The following is a 26,500-nucleotide window of genomic DNA, read 5'->3' on the forward strand; positions in this document are numbered from 1 at the left end:
TTCAATGGTTTTTCTTTTTTCTTTCTTTCTTTCTTTTTTCTTTCTTTCTTTCTTTCTTTTTTTCTACATTGTAGATTAATATTGAAGACTAAAACTCAAAGGAACATTTGTGATGTTCATATATCAAATAAATATATCATAACCAATTCAACATTAGGGGTTTACAGGAAACTCTTAATTCAGGGTGTATACAGTACCAGTCAAAAGTTTGGACACACCTTCTCATTCAACTACTTTGAAGAATCTAAAATATAAAACATATTCTGGTTTGTTGAGCATTTGTTTGTTAACCACATAATTCCATATGTGTTCCTTCATAGTTTGGATGTCTTCAATATTAATCTACAATGTAGAAAAAAATAAAAATAAAGAAAAACCATTGAATGAGAAGGTGTGTCCAAACTTTTGACTGGTACTGTATATTTGTGTGTTAGTTTATTGAACATTCATAACAAAAGTTATAACCATTGTTATTATTAGTATTTATTATTAGAAGTAATAGCAGCAGTAATCATAGTAGCAGTAGCAATAGTAGTAGGAGTGGTGATTGTAGTTGTAGCAGTACATAGTAAAGTTTTCATTCCTTTTGTGTATTTTTATCTTATATATTGTTGTTATTGTGTTTGTTGTTCACTGCTGCTGGCTGGCTGAGGGCTACCAAACGGAATGTCGTTGTGTCACTACAATGACAATAAAAAAACCTCTCTATCTTTATCTTATCTTTATCTAATAGCAAGATTGACACTTTTATTTTGAAGGCTAAAACGGCGTGACGTTGCACCTGATATTGACGTCACCACGAAACTCATTTTAATAATTAAATTATGAAATAAAGCGCTATTACATGCATTTAAATGCTGGAGAAGCCAATAAATCAACTAGTGTTCGCTGGTGTGAATCCCTACACTGTGTCTTGCGTTAATGTACAACACAAGTGTAATAACATTAAATTGTGTTTTGATAAAAATAGACGCCATTTTTCTTTTGGGGACACGCCCACTCCTGTCTTCTTCGAGCTTGGTCACGTGATAGCGGTCAGCTGACAGCATCTCCAATCTCTCTCTGTTTGTAAAAGCCATGTTATCCAGCTTGGTTGGTTGAAATATATATAAAAAAAAACAACCTACAAACATGTTGTCTCGTCTACTGAAGGAGCACCAGGCGAAGCAGAATGAGAGGAAAGAACAGCAAGGTGAGAGGCTGGTTAGGTAGCTTTCGTGCTAACAGATGCTAAAAACAATGTCAGAAGGCCTCAGTGCTGCAGGTTTAAGTGTCTGTGTTCATGTTTTCCACTTGCACAGAGAGACGCAGACGTGAAGCTATTTCTTCAGCCACGTGTCTGACTGAAGCCCTGGTGGATCACCTCAATGTGGGGTAGGAACAGTCTGCTTACACCCCTGATGTGAATGTTGTTGTTCCCTGACATCCTGCTGACACGTGTCATGGTTGTAGAGAGGTTAGTGGTAGGCTATGAGATGGGTTCACATCCTGGCACCCTCCACTAAGTGGTCTTGTACGTCCCAGTTAAAGGTATTCTGCACATACAGTACCAGTCAGTTTTATTTTACAGTCTTTTAGTGACATAACAAGGATCTCCTGTGATCCTGATTGAGCTTTCCTGGCAGAAAATTCAATTATTCAAAAGACATTTTGGTCAGTTTTAATAATTCTATATAATACATTTAATGACTCAAAGGAACATTTGTGATGTCCAGCGGTTCATATATGAAATAAACCATGATAATCAATATCATAACCAATTCAACATTAGGGGTTTACAGGTCACTCTTAATTTAGGGTGTATACAGTACCAGTCAAAAGTTTGGACACACCTTCTCATTCAATGGTTTTTCTTTATTTTTATTTTTATTTTTTTCTACATTGTAGATTAATATTGAAGACATCCAAACTATGAAGGAACACATATGGAATTATGTGGTAAACAAACAAATGCTCAACAAACCAGAATATGTTTTATATTTTACATTCTTCAAAGTAGTTGAATGAGAAGGTGTGTCCAAACTTTTGACTGGTACTGTAATTCAGTACATTTCTTGATTTTTACAGATTTTTGCCAGCTGATTCATAAACACACCCAACATATGGAAGCATCCTATATTTAGTTTGACCTGTAGCCCAAGGTGATGTCTTCAAATGTCTTGCTTTGTCCAAAAAAACATTTCAAAACCCAAAGATATTCAGTTTACAATTATATAAAACTGTACATTTTTGGTACTTTTGCTTGAAAAAAATACTTTTGAACAGAAAAATCGATTATTAAAATAGTGGGCATATTGGTTGACATATCATGTCAGCTCTAATGGTATTAAGGCTGTACTATGAAACATTTTCATTTATTCATCTGTAGATTACTAAGATCCTATTCGTTGTCAATAAAATGTCAGACAATACTGAAAAATACCAAGTCCAACGTGATTTTTTTCCCAATGTCTCTTTAGCTTGAAAACCTAAAGGTATTCAAGTCAAAATAATGATTAACAGAAAGGACTGTAGATCCTCACTTTTGAGAAGATGGATTTTCATGGTGATAGGACAATTAAGGTTGCTACTGAATAGTAAATAATACAGATTTTAAAGAATATTATCTTTGTGTTAGTCTAGCAACAATGGATGAGTACTGAACTTCTGCTCCTAAAACAAGGTATATGTACTACTTATGCATCATAAACACGTTCCCTGAAGTCACAGGTATAGATTTTCTGGGTCCCATGTTTCCCTAACAGATTTCAGCCAAGCTGACCCACCAACACGTCTGTCTGAGCCAATAAAATAGCAGGGCCAAACGGGCCTACTGCGTGACACAACCAAAAATAGCCTTGAGATTGTTAACATTGTGAAAGTTGTTATGAAACCAAGACTGTCAGCTTAAGGAACAAGAATGCAATGCAAGGACCATTGTTGTTGTGGTATTTTATGAAAAAGATTATGACCAAAATCCTTTTTTGACTTTGTAAGATTTAGTTGTAATAACACAGTATGTTTTCTGTTTAGATGGAGACATTTATGATTTATTCTTTGGACTGTCAAATACAAATTCACCCCCACATGCCACACTATATTTATACATCATTCTATACTTAATGATTTAGTGATACTGAAGTGCTTGTTTTTTTTTTCCTGTTTAACTTTAGAGTTGCCCAGGCATACGTAAACCAGCGTAAGCTCGACCATGAGGTGAAGACTCTCCAAGTGCAGGCGAGCCAGTTCTCCAAACAAACTGCTCAGTGGATCAGTATGGTGGAGGGTTTCAATCAGGCCCTAAAGGTAGGATACTCTGTCCATGAGGCTTTTCTGTCATGTCTGCTTATATACACTATCAACTTTGTTTAAACTTTTTATGTTTTCAAGTCCACAACTGTCAAATCAATAAGTGTTCTTACCTTTTTCATGGCAATATGCAAAGTTGGATTCGGTTAAGAATATGAGATCCCAAATTTCATATACCTAATAGCAGCGCCTGCAGGCAGTATCACATTTAATTAAGTTAAATGTTTGATGTATTATGAGTTGGTTCAGCACTCTGTGTGAGTGACCATCTTACATTATGCTGAGTATATGACTCCGTGATTATATCACAAGTATTGCTTAATGTAGAAGTAACCATATCTGCTGTCTTATCCCGCTGTGCACTTTGTTCAAATATAGATAATAATACCACAAACATGGTTTTGTTGCAAACAGTGACACATCAAACATACAATTTCTTCTTCAGGTTTACTAATAGCAGATTGACACGGGTCCTAGATCTGTGCAGATTTGACAGCTGGTCAAAGCAATTCATGAATGAGTTTCCACTCCCTCTGCATTATCCAGCTTATGTCATCCTCACAGGGAAGACTGGGGCGAAAGGGTCTCTAGAAATGTTGCATGTTGCTGGTTCTGATAATTGGTTGGATTGTTTGACATACACTAATGAGACTATCTCTGTTTCTATACTCTCTTTTGAACAGGAAATTGGGGATGTGGAGAACTGGGCCCGCAGTATTGAGATGGACATGAGGACCATCGCCACAGCTCTGGAGTACGTACACAAGGGCCAACCGCAGCCTGCTTCCTAAAAGACTTCATGGTGGGAAGTTTACGGTTGAACCTAAAGACACTGCTATAAAACACTCGTATCAGCAAAGATGAAAGCAGCAATGACTTAGCTCGTCCGCAGAGTGTAGTAATGCTGATTGTTACTTTGTTCAGAGAAATGCTGAAAGTTTGAAATAGGTCTAACATCTATTTAGTGGTGGCTTCAATTAATCAATAAGATTCTGGCAGTCTGTTATTGAACAATGTGCTATGTCAGTATGGATTTTTTTTTAAGGCGTCACATATAAAACCTAGGTTGTTGACCTGCTTGTCACCAGTTTTATCAGTTGCTAAAACACAATTTCTGAAACTAATTCCCTCTTTTGTCAAAACTAACCAAACAAGATATACACAAAATACAAAATTGTATAACCTACAATTGCAAACACTTCACTCAAAACTATATAAACATGACTTTCCACATGCCAACTGCGGTATAAAACATTATGAGGCTTAAGGGGCCACAGACAAATTGCAACCTGCCTTCTTGTCTGTTGTATCTCCTGTAAGTGTTTATAGGAAAGCTTCTTTTCAGCACCTGATGCTTAAATTGTGTATCTATGTTTATGCATTATATGTCTATGTAAAGTTATCCACTGTTCTTGTCAGACAACTTCACTTTAGATTGTGTTCCCATTTAACGATGGAATTTTTTTATTAATAAAGTAAAAAAAATGCACTGGTGTTTTAATGGAATTAATTATGTGTGTTTAAATACATCCTCTTGTGTGGAAGGTAAAAACCCACAATCTGTGTCAGTAGTGATCAGGAAAAGATTAACTAAACTAAACAAGTGTACCAGAGCTGTGAGAGTCCTGATAGGGATGTACACTTTAAAATGTTTAATACTTTATAGTTGTAAAGGATTTCTGTGTCAAGGATTGGACTTTGGCTAATGGTTTAATTATAGCTTTTATGAAAACAAAGGCAGAAGGCCAAATGACAAAGTAGTAACATTAGACATTTAAGTTTGTAAAGTTTCGAGACAAAGTTGTGTAACAAAAACTACTGGTAAACTACTTCATAACATAACTGGATAAATATTGGGTTGGACTGGATAATTCTTGGAATGTGTGACGTGAAGGAAAGGCCGACTGTTGAGTTCACTCATGTAATTGTAGGCGTGTTTGGTAATCAGTTGCACTTAATTCACTGCATAATAAAACGATAGAAAACAGGTGTCAAGATCCAGTTTGAAACACCCATGATCCTTCAGTTTGAGTCTTGCTTCACGCTCATAGTCACAGTGTAAATATATATCTTTATCTAAGACAACATTTTGACAAACGTCCTTCGGTCTAAAGTTAGTTTCTTATGGAGGATGCATTTGTGAAACATTCACGTTTGCACAAAACGCTTTTCTTTATTGTTGCAACAGGGCTTTGTTGACTAAATACATTGATAAGCCACATTATAATATACAGTACAATGGCTACTTCTTGTTAACCGTCAACATCTCTGCAGTACAAGCTGACCAGTCTCAAAAACCTGCATCACAGAGTACAGTTACAGAGTATACTGCACGTATTGTTTCAGCTTTAAAACTGATATAATAGGTCAGTGAACGGGAAGCCAATGAGATTTAACACATGTTTTTTGAGGGTGCACGAGGCTTTAACATGCAGGATTATTGTAAGTTGTTTTTAACACTCTTAAACGTATGCTGTATGCCTTGAGAACCAGCCGGTTATAAAAAAGGAACAAGCAAGATTTTGTGTCGAATACTTAAAAGAGCCTGATGATTTAAAGTAGAATATGAACTGTGAAAAGTAATTTAAGTTATTTAATATCCAAGTTCATATATATATAAAGTTCTAATGTTTTCTGTAGTTCCCAACACTTTCTTTTTTAAACTCACACACATGCACAAACCCCAATGGTTACGGATTGGGGATTACCGATTGCGGACTTGTCTTAAAGGATAAACCAAAGGGATAAAGCCTCTCTCTGACCAGCCTCACTGAGTTAAGACAGAAGAATAACCTGAAAGGGAAAGGGAAGAGGACGGATAACTTGTGGAGATCCATCACTTCTCAAAGAGAGGAAAAGGTAGGACAATATAGTTTTTTATTTCAATTTACTCTCTCACCATTGACTTAAAAAGAAAGTACTTTCTTATTTTTGTGTGCTCTGTTTTTTTTTTTAACTGATTAAACTCAGCAATTATCCCAATTTCCTGTTGCGAATGTATCACAGTGTAATTTAATCCATTAAACAATTAGTTTAAAAGTTAATAAAGAAAGCATACAGCAAGAAGAAATTGAAATTTGAGTTACCTGATCAAATTATATATTGACATTTACATTTTTTAGGTATTCTGTTATATTTTTCGTAAAATATTAACAAAATTTAATTTTGCTTAACCTTAGGTTCAATTTTATAATTGTTTTTTACTAATGTTCTCCAGCCAAGTGCTGTAACTAATTTAAGTCTGCAGGCAATTTTGATTTCATGGATAAAATAACCCTTAGACGTATCTTTTTCCCACTAATAAGCAAGGAAACTAATTGGTTTTCAGCAATGAGCAGCTTAAGCAGCTCTGTTCACGGGCATTACATTTATGCTTCAAAACAAAGCACCCCTCCATCCTTCGGTCCCCCTCCCTCACAAATACCTCTCTTTCTTCCATAAGAGTATTATCCAAAGATTTCTCATGTGCCCAGAGCAGTTCAATATGACAAGGCCCTCTGTGAACAAACTCATTGTTTCCCATAGCTATCAGAAAAGTTCCATAAACCCTAAAATATGATGAAATAGAGTAGGGATTTGGTTATGGGGCTTCCTGAAATAAGTCGGTGTATTTCTACTTTCCATTCCTGATAAATCTGATGTGGCAGTTTGCCATGTCAATACCGGTTAACATTTGCTCAACATTTGTTTTTTAGCGAGCACTAAGCCCTCCTGGTGGCCAAGGACTCGCTTCTTATCCTGGAAGCAGCATGGATATGCAGTTTGTCTACGACGTTTTAGGGTAAGAATCCACGATGCTACACTGAGCTTTTGAGGAGTAGTTAGGCAGCTGTCACCAAACCTTTTAACCTCCAAGCTTACAACCTCTAGAATGTTTTCTCAAAGTCAAATCCCTGCCTTTATCTCCTCTCCGTTCTCTTTCAGGGAAAATGCTTGGTCATACATCGGTGCTACCTTCGTGGTGTTGTGGATTCTCGTGTGGCTCTACAGAGACAGCCTGGAGATTGAGGACATCGCTGACAAGTATGTCTTCGTGACGGGCTGCGACTCTGGGTTCGGAAACCTGCTGTGTAAGAAGCTCGATCGCAAAGGTTTCCACGTGCTTGCCGGCTGTCTCACAGAAAAGGGAGCTGATGACCTGAAGAGGGTGGCGGGGCCTTATTTGAAGACTGTCCTGCTGGATGTGTCCAATCAGGACAGCGTCCAGAAAGCCATGGAGTGGACCAAGAAGGAGGTCGGCGATAAGGGTGAGAGATGATGCTGCATTTTTTCATCACAGGGATAACAAGATCAAATTTCACGAGGAAGATCTAATACACAATATATGTTCTTCCTCTTTTTGCCTTTCATTTCCTTCGCAGGACTCTGGGGTATTGTGAACAACGCTGGACGCTCGTTGCCCATGGGACCTTCAGAGTGGATGAAAGTGGAGGATTTCCACAGCATTCTGAAAGTCAACATGAATGGAGTGATTTCCATGACGATGACCTTCTTGCCCCTCATCAAAAAGGCCCGCGGCCGTATTGTAAACGTAGCGTCTGTGCTGGGCAGGGTGGCGGCAAACGGTGGTGGATACTGCATCTCTAAGTTTGCAGTGGAGTCTTTCTCTGACTGCCTCAGGTAAAAACTCATCATTAACATAAGATAAGAGCCTGCTGTAACAACCGGTGTGCTTATATATAAACAAAAAGAGCTTTTAATTTTATTGACTGAGAGAGGCAAAAACTCCCCCAAATCCTCAATAATCCTCTTTTCTCTCACTTTTAGAAAGACCTATGTTCCGATTGTAAGAACAAATAAGTCATTCAAGTCGTTATTTTTACATCATCATTGTCCCATGATAGAGATTTGGTTTGCAGACAGGTTTTTTTAATATAAAAAGACAGGTTTTTTTAATATAAAAAACCTGTCTGCAAACCAAATCTCTTTTTTTGTTATAAAAGATGAAAATAACACACATCTAGAGCAATAAAATACATCCCATCAAACAGATTGCAGGAATACACAAAATAAAAAGCCTTTGCATATTCCAGGCAGAGAGTTATTGGTTAATGTGACCAGGCAGTCTTACTGTGTTTATTTAATAGATATACTATTGGGTTTTTATTTATTACGCTCAAACCTCAAAGCCTATTTATAATATAAAATGTTCAAGCAAAAGGTTGCAGCCGTTGTCAACATGTTTTAAACTCTGTTGTCTATATAAATCTATGAACATGTCATGTATTATGATATTCTATGCGACATTTCTGTTGTCAGGAGGGATATTAACTACTTTGGAATCAATGTGTGCATCATTGAGCCGGGGTTTTTCAAGACCGCAGTGACGAGCCTGGAGCCCCTCGAGAGGGAGCTGCATCGCCTGTGGAACCAGCTCAGCCCCGAAGTCCAGGCCAGCTATGGAGACAAGTACCTGGATAAATGTAAGTAGACTGCTAATCGTTATTTGGACTCATTGTGTGAACTATGAGTCAGCATCCCTGTCTTTTGGGATCAAAATCACAAATATAAAACGGATAAAGAATAATTGTGTGGCATTTAGGGGGGATCAATTGGCAGGAATGGAATATAGTTCTCTTACATGATTGGCACACAGGAGAAGGTTCATTTGGTTGCAATATGCAACCTCAACGATAGATGCCACCAAATCCTACATACTACACCTTTAAAAAGTATAAAAATTAGCAAATTTAGGACTTTAAAATATCATGAATCTCACTCAACATACAATACATTTACATTTTGATTGCCACCATGTTGTATTCACATAATATCTTTTCACTGATTTTCATTTTCAGACATCAAGGTCCAGCGTTTGATCATGAACGCCATCTGCGACACTGATCTCTCCAAGGTGACCAGCTGCATGGAGCACGCTCTGATCGCCGCCTACCCACGCACCAGATACAGCCCAGGCTGGGATGCTAAGCTTATCTGGATCCCCCTCTCTTACATGCCTTCCTGTGTAGTTGACATTGGGCTGAAACTGGTGCTGCCTCGCCCCTCAAAGAGCGTGTAACTCATGATGACTTTGATGAAATGATGAAAAGCTTATCAGCCGTTTTATGTCATTTTGTGTCATTTTGATGCAGTGCAGATGTTGACTTATACAGAAATTAATCTTTTGCCTTTCAAAATACCAGTGTTCCTTATCTACATTGGCCATGCAGTGACTTGATGTTGCTCCTATTTTCTTTATGTGTGCTGAATCTGGCACGTAAAAGCATTTGGTTTTCTTTATTTTGAGACCTTTAGACAATATGAGAGCAAGTAATGAAACTGTATTGTGTCATTTACTGTTTCATATGGCTTTTGTTTGTTAACACTATGCTGTGCCTTTTGACACTGTTATTTATGTCCCTTGATATCGATGGATTTTTCTAGTTTGGGCTCATGCCTGCACCGGGTAGTGAATGGAAAACATAAAACCCCATGAGACAGTCAGCAATGAGACACAAGTCCAATCTGAGGGGAATTGTGCTGTAGAGGAGCAACACTCCTGAAAAACAGGCAGTTAAGTAAGAAACCCTGGAGAAAAATCTATTGTAATATATCCTGCCGATTATGTGATTAATCCCATGACACTTGTTGCTCATTAAAGTTGCCGAAAAGTTACCATGTGTGTATGGGTTTGAGGTTCTGATCTGCTGTATGATAAGCTATTAGTTAGAATATAGAATAGCCATTGTTCTGAATGCAATGAGCAGCGTATTGTATACACAAATAAAATAAATAGCAAAAAGCCTACCATGGAATAGGTAAAGATATGAGACATTTTGTTGTTATTGTCATACAAAATATACATAAAGCTCCGCTACACACAAGAAGGCATTCTGTTGTCACTAGTATGCATTACTCTCTAAACAGTATAATATTTTATTGTTTGTCTTATCCAAAACGGAATAACACACATTCTGCACACTGATGTTATACAAGCATTTAAATCATCAACATTTTCCCGAAATAGTACTTACATATAATACATGATACATTTTGTGTAGTTTTGTTAGCATTATTTAAATACTTTTAAGTTCACTCACATTTAAATAACTTGTAATTACTTTGATAACATGTGTTGTTGCTCAGACAGAACTTCTAAGCTGTCAGCTCAGTTAGTTATCAGTTAAGCCACATCGACAGAATGTACTGAACAGGTTCAGCTGGTGGTAATCATAATAATAAACTTGTTAGCTGACCATGTGTTGTTACTCAACAGGTCAAAGGCTTTCTTGGTATTAAATAGTCCTTAGTGACACATGTGAAGTTATGTTATGATTCCACTATAGCTATGCACTGCTTTGCACAATGATATTGTTGGTTTATTTCAATCATAATACTGAATTCTATGGTAACAAAACGTTAAATGAATCCTGATTGACAACCAAGAAGTCCTCATGGCAGACCTCTGACCACCAAAATACATTTCTGGCCCCCGATTGGCTACTTGATCTGTCAGTCAAGTAACAGCTGCTACATGAGGTGGTGTGTCTGTAATGTTGCATACAAATCCCCTGCTGCTTTCAAGTGCCCCTCGTAAAAAACTGCGTTGCGCATATCTGGTCATTATTAACATGTGTGGCTTTGTGAAAGTTGTATTTGTTCTAAAGTCAAGTGTTCCCGAGCTACTTTTTGTGTATTGAAGTGGATGAATATGCTAAATATCAGGCAAATAAATTATTATTTTAACAAGTTGTGGAAAAAGTACTCAGATCTTCTACTTAAGTAACAGTAACAATACCAAGGAATATAAATACTCTGTTATGAATCCTGCATTTAACATTGTACCTAAATAAAAGTAGCCAAACTAAAAATATACTTGAAGTACAAAAAGTGAAAGAAGGCCTTTTTTATCATGCAGAATGGCCCAGTTTATAAGAATGTATATTATATTTTTGAATCTAATTATTGATGTATTATTATGTACATTACTTTAAAGTTGCAGCTGGTAACTTCTGCCAGGTAGCTTGTGAATTTTACAAAGGGGATAAATAAAATCTTATATTATCCATAAAAGTACAAAATACTGTATTTTTTTTTAATACTATTGAGTATTATTACTCAGAATCTGCAAACTAGTCTAGCCTAAAAGTACAGGAGTAAAAAGTAGTATATCCTACAATACTTCCTCTGAAATGAAATAAGTGTATGATATAAGTATAAAGTAGCCTTAGCTGAATTTAAATACTCAAGTTAAGTACAATTCACTCAAAAAAGCTCTTAAGCACAGTTACCTAATTGGGCAAATGTTACTTTTCACGGCTGATTCAACAATACTAACTACTTGTCAAAAAAATAAAAAGTTCATGAGTCGACAGAACAAAATTCCCGACGACACCTGAAGCCAGCAAAACTTGGGCTTGTCATATGAAAGTCAGTGACCTCACAGGAGCCTTTTGAAAGCAACTCTAAAGAACCAGCAGTCAGGGTAATCTCCTGCATGCGTAGCCGTCAAACCACGCTGCCGGAGCGGGTTTGTCTGCAGCCATGCACCGTCTGAGAGCGCTGCGTCTCTCCACCTCCATACGACTGATCGTCAGACACTCAGAGGCGGAGAAGAAGGTTTCAATCATCCAGCCAGCATGTTGTCTGACCACGAAATCAACCACCACGTCCCAGAGACCATCGCCTACACACTTGGATCGTTTCCATCTCAGCACGTAAGTGTCTCTGGGTGAAGAGCAGTTTACTGTCACCATTGAGTGGTCAGCTTCTCCTAGGCCTGGTAATATAGTAGTGTTGAGAAGCATGTATCTATAAATTGGGGAATCAGCTGTTTAATATTTGTTTAAAGCAGAGTGAGGCATAGAAAATAGTTTGATAGAGAGCAAAAAAGTTATAGTATTGTGATTTTAAAAAAAAATATTATATAGGTGGAGGCTTCAAATAAGCCCAGTGGGCCTCTTCCTGCACTGTAATGTCATTTATCAATGTTGTGTTGTTTATATTTTTCAATTGTGCAAATAAACTAAACTAAAACTAACAAATATCCTGTATGCAAACTGCAGGTGCATGTGCCAAAAATATAAAAAAAAAACATGTATGTTTTTAAAATCAATACAAATATACAAACTGAATGCAATGTTTTTCTGTCATACTGACGTATATGTGAATGTATCTAAAGTATCTTGTATCTGTCACTTAATAGTGTGATTAGCTGTTTGTTTGCATGATTGAACAGCTGGTTTAAAGAAGTTAATCAGCAATTTTAGAAGAAATCATTATCTCAGTTCTGTCATCTGTAGCCCTGTGTGATTGAAAATGTCACAGCAGCCCAGATGACATGTCATTGCAGGGTAAACACAGCTGTAATTGATAACATTAATTATGACCATGTTTCATTTAGGTGGGTCAGGTTGATGTATCGTGCATGGTGGCTCACTGAAATGACCGTAACACATAAGTAAAATTGGAGCCTTAATCATTTTATCAATTACACCTGTGTTCACCCTGCTATGACATGTAAACAAATTGCTGCTGTAAAAATGGCGTATAGCATGTAAGAATGATTGCTTTCTTTTTTTGAGAGTTTAATCTTTACTTCATCAGGAATGTTCATTCAAAGTCCCCCAGCTCGGGAGTGGAGGACCTGCTTTTCTACACCATCACAGAGGGAAAAGAACAAGTCCCTATTTCATACTTCACCTCAGTAAGTAGCTTAAGACCCACCAATCTGCCAAACCAAGCATTCATCTGCCTATCTGCATATTTATCTGGTCCACTGTCGTCTGCAGGCCCTGAAGAAAACCGGCCTTCACCCGTCAGACCCTCGTCTGAAGGACTGCATGGAGGAGATTCGACAGGCTTTGAAGGAATCTGTAGGTGAGGTGATGATGGACAGAGACCTTTTCCACAGGTAAGACATGAGGGTCACTGATCAAATGATGAAAAAGTATAAGAAAACTCACTTCAACAGCAGTAAACTTAAAGTATGTAGATGCAGATTTAAAGGAATAGTTCAACCCAGAGGCACATAGCATGTTGTGGTTAGCTGAAGTCCTATCGGCTCTACCCGCTCCAATAAAGTAGAGATATGTTTTCAAGTTATTGTGTTCAAAGCATCAAAAATATATTTCTAATTAGAGAGACACAGTTAAAAGTTAGAATCCACCACAGACCTTGTTGTTTCATTGAGAGCAACTGAAGTGCACTCACCTACACATCATCTTTAAAAAAAACTGTCCCATTTTATTTGGTAATATACTTTATAGGATGCATCTCAACAGAGGATTGTTTCATTATTTGCTGCTTTATTAAAACCAAATGCCACTGGGTTTCTTTCATCTCCAGATTATATATTATATTGTCAGAATAAGAGTTGGTAAACAGTTTTTGAGCCAGCAGTAAAATCCTAAACACAATGCTGTAGCTTATATACTGATGTGCTGAGGTTTTATTATCTGTGTGCACTTTGTAAAAGGCCTCCAAATTATGAAAAAATGTCCTATTTCTATATTCTAACTAATAGCTTATCATACAGCAGATCAGTACCTCAAACCCATACACACATGGTAACTTTTCGGCAACTTTAATGAGCAACAAGTGTCATGGGATTAATCACATAATCGGCAGGATATATTGCAATAGATTTTTCTCCAGGGTTTCTTACTTAACTGCCTGTTTTTCAGGAGTGTTGCTCCTCTACAGCACAATTCCCCTCAGATTGGACTTGTCTCATTGCTGACTGCCTCATGGGGTTTTATGTTTTCCATTCACTACCCGGTGCAGGCATGAGCCCAAACTATTTTTAGTCTGACCTTCAGACACAATCCATTCGAATGAAGCATTTGTTGAATGCGACCTGCTGCATGATTATCCATGTCTTTGTCTTTCTTCCCTTGTCTCCAAACACATACATCACATTGCTGTTTATTAGTAATGTATGACAAGTTTAACAACAATGTGAAGAATGTCAGGTTCACACAGCATCATGGACACATTCACAACGTAATGAAATTGAATCAGTGCATTTGCGAGTGGTCGCCCCTCCTATATGTATATGAAGGGGCAAACATAGGTTGTATAATATAATGCAGATGTATAGGTTTTATACCAATTAAAATAACATAATTTAAATGTAATATTACAGATAATTTGTTTGGAGCGATTTCTTCTACCTGCAATCAATCTCCGGTATTTGCCAAGGAGATGATAATAGCTAACAGCAACCTATTTTTTATAATCCCTGTTGTCTCTGTGGATTATTATATAGCTTGTCAAAGCAAGTCAGTAAACGTCTGTGTAAACTTGAAGCTAACATGTGTTTGCATATTGACAGTCAAATATGGTCCTACATGTGGTGAAATGTTCCTTTAGCTTAATAAACTAAAACCTGGAGGTGTGACAGCCGGTGTAATGTAGTCAGTGTGTGTCAGCTTTACTTACTGACATGTTCATCAAAGCAAAGGCCCGTTGCTTAGACTGATAGCCGGCAGCTGCTGCTCTCACACCAGCGAATGCACACACACACACACACACACACACACACACACACACACACACACACACACACACACACACACACACACACACACACACAACGTACTATGTTACAGTAATATCCTAAGTATCTATTTCATTTTCACTGAGTGCTCCTGAGTGCCTCTGCAATATTTAGTTTTTTTTCTTTCAGATGTGTCGGTGGAAACATCGTCCTGCTGATCCAGGCCTTCAGAAAGAAATTTATCATCCCCGAGTTTGACGTGTTTGCACAAAAAATAAATGAAATCTACAGCACAGTTCAAAACCAGATTGATGGGAAGGTATGCATTCGTTGTTTGTTTTTTAGTGGCTAACACTGATGTGTTAGGCCATTTTTTTTACCTATTGTGAAGTAGTGCTGTTTGTGGTTTAGTCAAGAACAATCTTCAGTTGAATATTATCATAGCTCTCTTTAAATTCATACTGCCTTCTCAATATTTGCTTGCATGAAAATCAAAACTGAAGATGAATGGAATTACTGCATGTGACACTTTATTCCGAATCTTTAGCTGTGTGATTTAACTGTTACTGTGCTTCTCTTGTGTTTTCTGGCTTTAGGTGGCAGACTACATCCCCCAACTCGCTAAGTTTAGTCCAGATCTGTGGGGTGTGTCTTTGTGTACAGTGGACGGCCAGAGGTACGAATGACAGATTTGTTGTTGACAAAAACATTGTCACCGCAAGGTCCATTGAGTAGCTTTTGTGGCGCCTGTAGCTCGTTTGTATCACATGAGCTTCATTGATAGACAGAGTTTTCCCAGCGTCATTAAATTCTAGAAATTACTTCCTGATCACTTTTAAGACTTCTCATCCTGATTGGCTTAAAAGTTGAGATTGATTTGACCGATGCTGAGGACGACCATGTGATATGATCGAAAGCTCCAGAACAGCTACTCAGTGGACGTTGTGGTGAAATTGTGTTGTCGACTATTGTTTCAAAGATTAAGAATCAGAAGTAGATACGTTTTATTGGCAAGTATGTTTGCACATACAAGGAATTTAACTCGATGATTGGTGCATAACAATACAAACAGTGCAATAGTATAATATATAATTAAAAATAAAAATATGAAACTTTACAATAGAATAAACAAAACAATATAAGACTATGTCAAAATACGTTTGGTTTAAAAGTGAAGAGTTAAAAAAGGCCTTTCAATCTATGCAGATTTGTTTTGTCAGTTAATGAGTTAATGAACTTGTTCTTGTTTTGTGATATTGATGGAATTTTTTTAAAAATAATGTTATCGTCAATCCTTACAGTTTTCAGGCCCCAATGTGTAAGCTCTAAGTTTGCAACAGAGTCAGAGACGGGATAAATCTGGACGAGAGAGCTCAAAGCAGTGCTCGCACCCATCCTTATTTATGCCATTGAAATGATCTCAAACATGAAACTGAACAACTCTAATGTTCCAGTGTTGCTGCTGAGTAGCCCACTCATATGACAACATTTTGTCTGCTTCCTCCAGGCACTCAGTAGGCGACACCAAGCTGCCGTTCTGCCTGCAGTCCTGTGTGAAGCCCCTGCAGTACGCCATCGCCGTCCATGAGGCGGGGACAGAGAGGGTCCACCGCTACGTCGGCATGGAGCCCAGCGGATTCAAGTTCAACATGCTCTCCCTTGATGATGAAGGTGTGTAAGGCCTCATCGCTGTCCTGTTGGATTGTGAAAGCTTGACTCATTACCTCTTTGACTCTCAGCCAGGTGGCAACGTCCAGGTCTGAAATGTGTAGCCAATGAGGAAGTGCCTTAAACCTAAACTTACATCCTCTCTACTGGCCATCAGAGGGCAACTCCTCTGATTGCAAAAAGGAAGTCAGATTGTATAGAAGTCTGAGAGAAAATGACCCGACATCTCACTTGATTCACTTCAAACATGTGTATATGGTTTCAATCAGTAGTTTCAAGTTTTTTTTCAATACAGCATAATGTTCATGCAGTACATTTTGGTCTCATTTACAGTAAATTAGACAATAAAGCAGGGTATGCTTTAGGGCGTGGCTAACTTGTGATTGACAGGTCGCTACCACGGCGTTGTCCGGTCTGGGAGTTGTCCGTGTGTTCATCTTACAGCCTTAACCTTTTCACAGTGTGCTAATGAAATGACATTTTAAGATTTTGGTTGCCTAAAAAATGTCTTAATCAGCATTTGGTTGTATTTAACTCCACCCTCTTGTGTCACTTCTGGTTGCTAAAAACAAGATGCCTTCAAAACTATAACCACAAATGAGTGACGTGACATGACTCCTTCCATTTCTTATATTCAGTCTATGCTCTGAGTAAATATTAAACTTCATAATGACCCTCATTACCAGTGTGTCTTATCTCGTTGTCCTCTCTCCCAGATAAGCCCCACAACCCCATGGTGAACGCTGGAGCCATAGTGATCAGCTCTCTTATCGAGGTAAACTGATGGACATGTACGGCCTGCTGCGTGAACGCTGAGTCAGCACAAACAGTCAATCACTCTCCGTTTAGTGAAAAGTCAGCGACACAGAAAATCTTACAAACTGTTACTCATACTTTGGAGTCCCACAGGAGTTCCACTGGACATGAAGGAATATTATTAAGTGGTATTTTTTAGATGTTGAAAAAAAAATGACACATTATTTGGACATACTAAAATGTTTTGCTGATTGTTGTACACACAGAAATTACAGTCAGTTATTGTCATTATCTTTAACTTTAATTGACACATCTATCATTACATTGAAGTATTTTTTTAACTAGAACTAGAAAATATTTATCTTGATTTTGTTTTATAGAAAATCAGTGAACTTATTTTAAATAAGTGTTCTAGCTTAGAGCCTGCAGGCTGTTGAGTGAGTCTGTTGATGTTAAGATCTTCATGTCAAAGCCTGGGGGGAATGTCATAAAACAGCCGTACTGTAATAGGCTATTAATATATCTTTATTTGTAAGCATATTTTGAGAGCTTTTTTCTTATCTTATTAGACAGAATATGACTGCTTTTCATAAATATATTCAGAGCTTTCCTTGCAGATTGAAATCAGAAAAGTTTTATGTTTTCAACAGTAGTCTGTAGTCTTGATTTGTGAAATATTCCCTGAACTCTACATGAGCTCTGTGGTTTACAACCACTGCCTATCTTTCCTCTTGTACTGTAGCTGCTGATAATAAGGTACTAAATTATGCAATCAGTGATACGTTCATTTATTGTTTCACACCACGGTGTTATGAGTACTGTAGTACCGAAGTCATCAGTCAAGTTCAGTGTTCATGAATGTGGCAATTACAATCAACACATGCAAATTACTCTCGCTTTTGTTTTTCAGCCTCGTTCAAATAAGGCAGAGAAGTTTGACTATGTAAGTAATGTGCCTCTTCTCTGTTAACACGATGAATATGATGATTGTGTCGGTGGTTAAAGATGCTGCAGTACAAGTAAAATGTTGTCTTTGTTCTCGTCCAGGTGATGGACTTTGTGAAAAAGATGGCAGGCCAAGAGTATGTGGGATTCAGCAATGCAATGTGAGTGCAGCCTGTCGAATAAATGTCAGGCGTTTGAAGTTAATATATCTTCATTCAGCACACCTAAGTTGAAAGACAGTGTTGGGCAAATTGCCTGTCCACTGCTCTATTGCATTATTGATGTTTCTGTATTGACCTTTCTGCCTTTTCTGTCTCCAGGTTCCAGTCAGAAAAAGAAACGGGCGACAGAAATTTTGCCATCGGATACTACATGAAAGAGAAGAGGGTCAGTTACAGAATACTTAAATATGTGGGGTTGGAAATGATTCCTATTTGCCGTTGCATCTGCTTGAGATGAAGCTTAGTGTTTGCATACCAAGCCCGTGTCCAACTGAGTGTTTTGAATTCATGTGTATGGCATGTTTCTTTAAAGAGACACCACCTAATTCATTGCAGATTTATTTACCAATTACTAGCAGAAGAAAACTAGAAAATCCATTAATTGGAAAATCTGAATGCCAAAAATGTTTGTCTCTCTCAAAAAGATTATCTGTTTGTTTCAGCTTTACATGTAAAGAATTAGCTAATATTTTTGAATACCCAAATATCATTGTTGTCTGGTAAAAACACTTTTTCTTTTGGGGTTTTTTTCAGGATGTAAGAAAAGCAGGCTTGACCAAGAAATTGTGTGGTTTTTGTTTAGTTTTTGGTTGAAAGGCTTTCATTAGCCCATATTCCTGTTATCTGTAGCCACAGAATGCAATATATTTATTTTTCATTGGATGTACCTTCCTTCCATCCATCTATCCATGTTTGCTTCTGTCATCAATTTCCTAGCCGAACGATCTTTGAGGCCAACTGAGATTTTTTCTCGATGGCCTTTCACCTCTCCCTCTCCCCTCTGTGCATCGCCGCTTTATCATGTTAGCAGTGTTATCCATGACCTTTTGACCCTAGTTGAGCAGCCAGACTAAAAGATAACTTTATGACCAGACATTCTTGATCTTCTGGTTGAGAAATCATATTACATCTGATCAGTGCTAGGCCGGCTTACTTCATGTTGTCACAATGATCATATTTCATTCACCAGTGTTTTCCTCCGGGAGCAGATATGATCGATTCCCTGGACTTCTACTTCCAGGTAAACATCCTCTGCCTTGTGTGGAGCTCTTCATGAAGAATCATTACAGCTATAATCTTGTGTAGCTTTATATATTGATTCAGCTGTCATGAAAAAAAAGATGGTTCTGACCATGAACGGATCCTCTATTTTTGTCACAGCTTTGCTCCATCGAGGTGACCTGTGAATCAGGAAGCGTCATGGCTGCCACTCTGGCCAACGGAGGGATCTGTCCAATCACAGGCGAGCGTGTGCTGAGTGCCGAGGCGGTGCGAAACACTCTGAGTCTCATGCACTCATGTGGCATGTATGACTTCTCTGGCCAGATGGCTTTTCATGTGAGTAACAGTAGGAAGTGACTGTACCGTCTCTCTGGCACAACAGGAATAAAAAGATGAATCAGTGTCCTCACTGTGAATGAAATGCTTGTTCATTTGTTGATCTAAAACAAATCCCTCATCCGTAATCCCTCAGGTGGGTTTACCGGCCAAATCCGGGGTGTCCGGTGCCATACTGCTGGTGATCCCCAACGTCATGGGAGTGATGTGTTGGTCTCCTCCGCTGGACAGAGTTGGAAACAGCGTCCGGGGAATTCACTTCTGTCAGGTTGGACAAAGGTTTTGCATCTGGACTGTTCCTGGCAAAGAAGAGCCTGCTTAAATAAGGCCACTATGTGCAGAATGTTTATGGGTTTAAAGCCATCAAATCATTTTGGTGACTTATTTCTTTGTTATTAGTCTGCTGCAGTGTGGTTGTGTTTTTTTTTTTTTAGATTTCCACTCGATGGAAGCAAAGTTTTTAAATCTTACACAAAGTGGCTTTAACTTGCTTCGTTACACAAACCAATTCAAGTTTGTTCTACCAAAACCAAAAACGTTTAGGCTCAAAAAAATCAATATCATCAAGATGTAACTAGATCTGCCTCACAGAAAACATATTGTTAAAGGCGCTGATACTGATTACTAGAGCATGATGACATAAAATCATTCCAGTGACGTCCAGGTTGCTTTTTCTGTTAAACCTTTGTTCGCCTTGTTCTGATAAAGAGCTTGTTCTGTTTGCATTATAGTTTCCCTTGTCTTAAAGCACAAAATAATACAGAAGTCCTCCAGCGGTTTCCTCCACTAACCATTTTACTGTATCTTATCACCCTCAGGAGCTCGTTTCGCTCTTCAATTTCCACAATTATGACAACCTGAGGCACTTTGTAAAGAAGCAGGATCCTCGCAGACCGGAAGGAGATGACAGGGTTTGTTGCTTTTGTCAGTTTGTTCTTGCTGGTGTGTTTAATGTGTTTTCTATCTATGTGTTTTATGTTATTTCCCTGTATTTGCAGAACAAGTCTGTTTTTAATTTGATGTTCGCCGCCTACAGTGGGGACGTGTCTGCCCTGAGAAGGTACATCACCAGCCAACCTGATTATGTTTGTCCCATATAACAGATGGCCTTAATAATGTTAACACCAGGCGTGGGTGCTGAAAAACACTTAGATGGGTGACAAATTGAATGAATAGCAAATATAAAATGTCTTGGTAAAGTGGAGTTAACGGCTTCAATTCTGCTTGGTATAGATTTTCCAGATGTAAAGGGTAATTTCTGTATTTCTTTGATATAAAACATCTAATAACCATAAAGTTTGTCTACATAAGTGAAAATAATCATGTTCTTACTTGCGTGTTGACCTTTAAATCTAAAATATGTATTTGTAGTCCTATATTTATATTACTATGTGGAAAAATAACATTTTCATCCCACTTTTTTCATTTTATGTATCAAACAAAGCATTGGTGAACTGTACTTTTATTTATTCCTTCAGGTTTGCTCTCTCATCCATGGACATGGACCTGAAAGACTATGATTCTCGAACAGCGCTACATATCTCTGCAGCAGAGGGTGAGCTCAACATGTTCTGTTCATCGGGTCCTGTTATTTAGTGAATGAGCGGCACTAAATCACTTTCACAGGCGAACTATAAAGCAGTCGGGCAGCAAATCTGTCTGACCACTTGGCAAAAAAAAGACTTCCTCAGCTCTCAAAGCTCTGCATTGAAAAGCAGAAAATTATCCAATAAATCATGAATGGAACATAAATAAATCACTTAAATATCTGGCTCAGCCCTACTGTAGGTGTCCATAATAAACCAACATAGGGGTTTACAATTAATGTTCCTGATTGGAGCCTTATATGGGCGTGTACATCTCTATGACGCACCTTTTCGTTTTGTTGCACCTGTTGAGGTGGGAGAAGTAACACCAGTTAGATTCATCTGTATGGCTACCTGTAGTTTACTGACCACATTTGGACTAATTTATATTTGTATGTATTTGTACATATAAATATATGTGTGTCGATCTTGTGAGGTTATCGTTACCAGCGATCGGTTTCAGCGCAGCTCCGCCCAACATCAACCCGGGCAGAGATCTAATCAGCCAGAGTGAAAACACCTGTGTGTGTGTGTGTGTAGTTCAAGGCCTTTAGCTTAGTATGTATTAGGTTTTTAAAGCAAGGCAAAAACACTAAATCTGACACATTTTCTCTGGTTTGAGACTCCGTAAACTTTGCTGGTAAATGTTGGTCGGCTTTTCAGGTCACACCTGTCCCCTCCTGTCCTGGTGGACGGAGGGTGGGACAGGTGGATTATAACAAAGATGAAGTGAGACAATAAAACAACTATTTGCTTGCTGTTGTTCTAAGCCGGCAGCTCTTTAGAAAGTTTAAAGATTTCCGCTTTAAAATACTTCAATTTCTTAATGAGGATTGGTTGAAACAACAACCCAAGAGCACCTTTATCATACAAACAGTTAAGCTTGGAGGATCATTGTATTTTACTTGCATTGTCTGCTCACAGCTGTAATTAGTGCTAAATTAGTTCTCACTTTATTTGATTAACAGGAGGCACAGAACCTTTGGCTCACATTATACCAAATAACGAATCCGCTCACAAACCCTCTCAGGGCACCATATGGTCCATTATTTATCATCTGTTGTGCTCTAGGTTTATTTACAGCACAGATTTAATACTCCGCTGCAGCGTGTTCAACAGTGACATTTTTCAAAAAGGGCCTGGTAAGCAAGACATTTATTTACAAGATAAAAATGGGAGTAATAACAGTTTTCTTGCAAATGAAAAAGGCAGAGCTTTGCGCTCCTAAATCTGATTCAGAGTTGGATTGTGGCTGGAGGGAAAAGTCATTCATCTTTTTTTCCCCCCCATGTAGTTTGTATTTTTAGCAGCTTTGTTTTTTCCACCCATAATTTGACACTCTATAAGACAAACGTGTAAATTGTGAATATCTTTCTAGTTTGCAGCAATATGATTTTAATGAGTGTGTTGCTCTGGCCTTAGTTTTTGACACCAATGTGAAAACAGTGTTTGCTGTCAAATCAAAAAAGACTGTCTCTGTTTACTGTGATTCTCTCAGATGGGAAACTATAAACTGTCGTCTTCTGTGTTTACCCTCAGGTCATATAGATGTGGTGAAGTTCCTTACGGAAATCTGCAAAGTCGATCCATTTGTAGAAGACAGGTGAGAGCAGCGTCTATAACTTCTGTGTTTTTATCCTTACGTTTGAATTCTTCACTGCTACATATATTTGGCCATTTATCATGATCAAATATTTAAACTTCTACTCTGTTTTATGTTCTTTTCAGATAGAATGAATTAGATATTTTCCTGTCCTTTTTTGTGAGAAAATTTTGCTGAGAATAACCCATAATTAGAGGCTTGTTCCCATGTGAATCCCGAAAATATGGTTTCTAAACTTAGTGGGAATTAGGTACACTCAATAGGGTGCTGATTTCCGCCGGGTTTGTCTGCAATGACCACTGCTGTATTGTGTGATTGAATGAATGCGACCAGTTCTGTAAAGCTTCGTCTAATAGACTTAATTCAAACTCAACAACAAGTAAAAAAAAATAAATGGAGATTGGTTAAGGGTGATAAGTAAGTCCTTGAGCATGCAGCCATAACTGTCCACCCAAAATATAATGCAGTTTGCTGCAGCAGAATGCAAGATTAAGCTTGGCAGACACAGAGGTGCACACTCACTTAGTCACGGATGGTCAGACTCTTACGGTCAAACACATAACCTCTCCCCTGGATTACTCCTGGCAGAGATAATGAAAGTAATTGATTTTTTACCATCTACAAATTTCTCTCAGAGCAACAACCACAACTGCATGGGTACTTAAAGTAACCCCAGTATATTTCAACCTGGTCAATTTCCTATAAATGTGGCTAAAGTGACAATAGTCCAGAAGTAGTTGATGAAAACTGAACTGTGAGCATCTTCTCATTCTATTCTTACATTTCAGGAACTTTATGGCACAAACTATTGAATCTCATTTGGAACTACTTCTCTAGCACAAACACATAATAGAAACAATGTACAGGGTAACCTGGATCTAGATCCATATGCCATAATTGCAGAATTTTGCTTCAGTAACAGATTAAACCAAATCTGCAAGTACATTAATACATCCTAAGAGTGGACATTTGAACTTGTCTTTACCACATATTGATACTTGAATACTTGTGCACTGCTGAAAAATGCTCCATGACTTATTCTGCTGATTCCTGTCTTCATCTTTTTTACTCATCGCTGTGCAGGTGGGGGAACCTACCAAGCGATGACGCCATGCAGTTCGGACATGAAGAGGTGGTGAAGGTGCTGAGAGACTACCAGCAGGTCTGCATGCAACAGGAAGTGCAGCACACTGAGGCTAAGCATTCCCCGAAGCTGGACACCATCGACGGCATGGTGTGATGTGTTCCCAAAAACTGTAACATGTCAGGGCGTTTGTGCAATATGTCAAATTTTGAAATGTGTCGGTCCACTTGTAGCACACAAAATGAGTTCTTAAAAAAAGACCAGAATATGACTATAACAGAAATGAAGACTATGCAAACTGCTGTGAAGGAAAAAGACGAGTGACTGAAAAAGAAAACAATAAGCAGAGAAGAAAGAGCACAACAAGCCAATACAATACAACCTTTTGTGGGTTTGTGTAAACATAACTATGCTACAAACAGACTGAGCCTTATTTAAAATCATTAATGCTGGAATACACCATCAACCTGAACACAATGTTTGTTGGTTCATACGTAGCAGAGGGTCTCAGCATTGTTGAACAGGGATTTTGTGGATATTTATACTTGCAATGCTTCACATTACTTACAACGGTACATTTTTACAGTTTTTTCATTTGTACTATTCTATTGTGCCTTGTTGAAATATTTGAAGATGTAAAAATTCAACTTGTACGTTTTGTAAAAAGGAGACAAGGGAAGGAATTGTACATGATCCAAATAAATAATGTATGATAAATTGTTTATATTATTTCTCGTCAGCTGTAAATAAGTGCACTGGATTCCTTATAATTCAAATATTATACACAGTGTCATAACATTTATGCACATTGTATCTCTTCATAAACAAAAAATTCCAAAGAGTAATTTATGTGAAATCGTTTGACATTGAAAACATCCATTAAACTTTTTATTTATCTGCCACCCATAGTTTCATTTGGTTTTGATTTTATTTTATTAAGGTTGTCAAAGCTTAATGCACTCAGCAATTTTGTGTTGAATATGAGGCAGCAACTACTAAATCAGCTGAATGTTGGAAGGAGATGCAGAAGCAGCAGGAGAGGTTTGGCGTTTGTCAGGAGGTGGTCGGTCCTCGATTGTTTTAAATGCCATTAGTACGAGAGTGTGTTCTGAATAATTATATTTCCTCAGAAACAGCTAGACATTCAGCTAGTGCCTAAAAAACAAATGTATGCTGAGTCATGGCCAGCTCATTTTAACACACTTTCCCTCTTCTTTATTTATAGGCAGTAGAGTTAATCAGTGCTGACAGACTGTCCCCTCTCTGACCTGTAGATGATATAAACTGAGATGCAGGAGAACGCCACGGCTGCAGCCACAGTGCACATGATGCTGCAGTTGTCCAAGCCTCCACCAGATAGCACTGTGTCCCCATCAGAAGGGCCTTCTGTAAAACCCACAGCAATCAGTGGCATACGACTGCACAGAGTGTCTTAGAGCCCTGCAGGAGGGAACAAAAAGAGCTTATGTAAGACTGGCCTGACATCCAGAGAGAGACTGCTGCCACCTGTACGGACCGCGTTGGTCTTGACAGATGCAGAAACAAGCAGGAAGTCTTGCTTCAGCTTGGAAGACGAGATGCCGCCAGCTAAGAAGAAGAAACTGCTCTCACATTGTGTTGATTTCAAATGTCATTGTTAAGGCTTTTCTGATTCTGCATGTGAAAGGCCTGTATTACATTGGGTCAGGAGCAGTGTGGCACAAATTGTAGCATTTTGAATGTGTTCACCGTCCCACTGATAATAGAGGAATAGTATATAGGTGCTCTCTGTTTTTAATAAAATGATTTAATCACTATCTTGTGGCAGATTGGGGTCCAGTACTCTTCCAGGACAAAATAAATTGGGCCGCTTTATCACCATGGCAGACTGGTGTAAGCTTGTAGATGATTTGATCTTGTTGGAAGTTTAATGAAACCAGAACAATAAAAGATGACCCAAACAAGCTGGATTTAGAATGAAAGTGAGAGTAAGAATGAATTATAGGGACAGTTCACCCCAATATTAAGAATACCTATTTTTCCTCTTACCTATAGTGCTATTTATCAGTCTAGATTGTTTTGGTGTGGGTTGCCTAGTTTTGGAGATATTGGCCGAAGAGAAGTCTGCCGTCTCTCCAATATGAGGGGAATTGACAGCTCTCGGCTTGTGGTGTACAAAGTGCCAATAAAAATCAACAGTATTGTCTCCTAAAATAATCCACAGACCTTGTTGGGAGAAGTTTCATGTAAGATTATTTTTCTTTCAACCTACTATTTTCTTTCAACCATAGATTTCTGGAAATAGACAGAGCTGTTGAGTTTTTCAAATGTATTTTGAGAAAAAACAAGTCGAGTGCATACATTTTCATGGCCGACATCTCCAAAACTAGATTGATGAATAGCAAAAGGGTAAGAGGAAAAATATGTATTCTTTTTATTTTGGGGTAAACTTTCCATTTGAAGGTTCTCCAAATAAATGCAGAACATTATTAAAACAGCAAACAACAATATGCTATGTAAAGATATAGTTTAGTAATGTCTTCCTGGAGTGGATAATGTGCTGGTAATGAAATTGTTTCACAATTTTGACGT

General features: G+C 38.1%; 3 protein-coding genes across 3 annotated transcripts; all 3 read left to right on the forward strand.

The window, feature by feature from the left end:
- Nucleotides 1–1,029: 1,029 nt before the first annotated feature.
- Nucleotides 1,030–4,777, forward strand: bloc1s1 (biogenesis of lysosomal organelles complex-1, subunit 1). Its single transcript, XM_054617332.1, has 4 exons — nucleotides 1,030–1,192; nucleotides 1,302–1,374; nucleotides 3,153–3,285; nucleotides 3,972–4,777. Exons 1-4 carry the CDS (start codon nucleotides 1,132–1,134, stop codon nucleotides 4,077–4,079), a joined length of 375 nt encoding a protein of 124 aa, XP_054473307.1. The 5' UTR covers nucleotides 1,030–1,131; the 3' UTR covers nucleotides 4,080–4,777.
- A 2,260-nt stretch (nucleotides 4,778–7,037) lies between these two features.
- Nucleotides 7,038–9,307, forward strand: rdh5 (retinol dehydrogenase 5 (11-cis/9-cis)). Its single transcript, XM_054617508.1, has 5 exons — nucleotides 7,038–7,069; nucleotides 7,213–7,535; nucleotides 7,650–7,908; nucleotides 8,548–8,711; nucleotides 9,087–9,307. Exons 1-5 carry the CDS (start codon nucleotides 7,038–7,040, stop codon nucleotides 9,305–9,307), a joined length of 999 nt encoding a protein of 332 aa, XP_054473483.1.
- A 2,329-nt stretch (nucleotides 9,308–11,636) lies between these two features.
- gls2b (glutaminase 2b (liver, mitochondrial)) lies at nucleotides 11,637–24,688 on the forward strand. The gene is made up of 18 exons (XM_054616279.1): nucleotides 11,637–11,945; nucleotides 12,835–12,934; nucleotides 13,020–13,141; nucleotides 14,918–15,047; nucleotides 15,325–15,404; nucleotides 16,236–16,399; nucleotides 17,113–17,171; nucleotides 18,063–18,095; nucleotides 18,200–18,258; nucleotides 18,418–18,484; nucleotides 19,289–19,339; nucleotides 19,480–19,656; nucleotides 19,793–19,924; nucleotides 20,475–20,567; nucleotides 20,655–20,716; nucleotides 21,135–21,211; nucleotides 22,782–22,845; nucleotides 23,929–24,688. Exons 1-18 carry the CDS (start codon nucleotides 11,773–11,775, stop codon nucleotides 24,083–24,085), a joined length of 1,800 nt encoding a protein of 599 aa, XP_054472254.1. The 5' UTR covers nucleotides 11,637–11,772; the 3' UTR covers nucleotides 24,086–24,688.
- Nucleotides 24,689–26,500: the final 1,812 nt, after the last annotated feature.

Source organism: Anoplopoma fimbria, chromosome 17 (genome assembly GCF_027596085.1).
Source record: "Anoplopoma fimbria isolate UVic2021 breed Golden Eagle Sablefish chromosome 17, Afim_UVic_2022, whole genome shotgun sequence".
In the NCBI taxonomy this organism is placed as follows: domain Eukaryota; kingdom Metazoa; phylum Chordata; class Actinopteri; order Perciformes; family Anoplopomatidae; genus Anoplopoma; species Anoplopoma fimbria.

Excerpts from the sequence above, each read along its gene's own strand:
- bloc1s1 (XM_054617332.1), top strand. The coding sequence starts at position 1,132 with ATGTTGTCTCGTCTACTGAAGGAGCACCAGGCGAAGCAGAATGAGAGG. Across the intron at positions 1,193-1,301 it reads TGAGAGGAAAGAACAGCAAG|AGAGACGCAGACGTGAAGCT; the intron begins GTGAGAGGCTGG and ends CCACTTGCACAG. Across the intron at positions 1,375-3,152 it reads GTGGATCACCTCAATGTGGG|AGTTGCCCAGGCATACGTAA; the intron begins GTAGGAACAGTC and ends GTTTAACTTTAG.
- rdh5 (XM_054617508.1), top strand. The coding sequence starts at position 7,038 with ATGGATATGCAGTTTGTCTACGACGTTTTAGG. Across the intron at positions 7,536-7,649 it reads GAAGGAGGTCGGCGATAAGG|GACTCTGGGGTATTGTGAAC; the intron begins GTGAGAGATGAT and ends TTTCCTTCGCAG. Across the intron at positions 7,909-8,547 it reads TCTTTCTCTGACTGCCTCAG|GAGGGATATTAACTACTTTG; the intron begins GTAAAAACTCAT and ends TTCTGTTGTCAG.
- gls2b (XM_054616279.1), top strand. The coding sequence starts at position 11,773 with ATGCACCGTCTGAGAGCGCTGCGTCTCTCCACCTCCATACGACTGATC. Across the intron at positions 12,935-13,019 it reads CTATTTCATACTTCACCTCA|GCCCTGAAGAAAACCGGCCT; the intron begins GTAAGTAGCTTA and ends TGTCGTCTGCAG. Across the intron at positions 18,485-19,288 it reads ACTACATGAAAGAGAAGAGG|TGTTTTCCTCCGGGAGCAGA; the intron begins GTCAGTTACAGA and ends TTCATTCACCAG.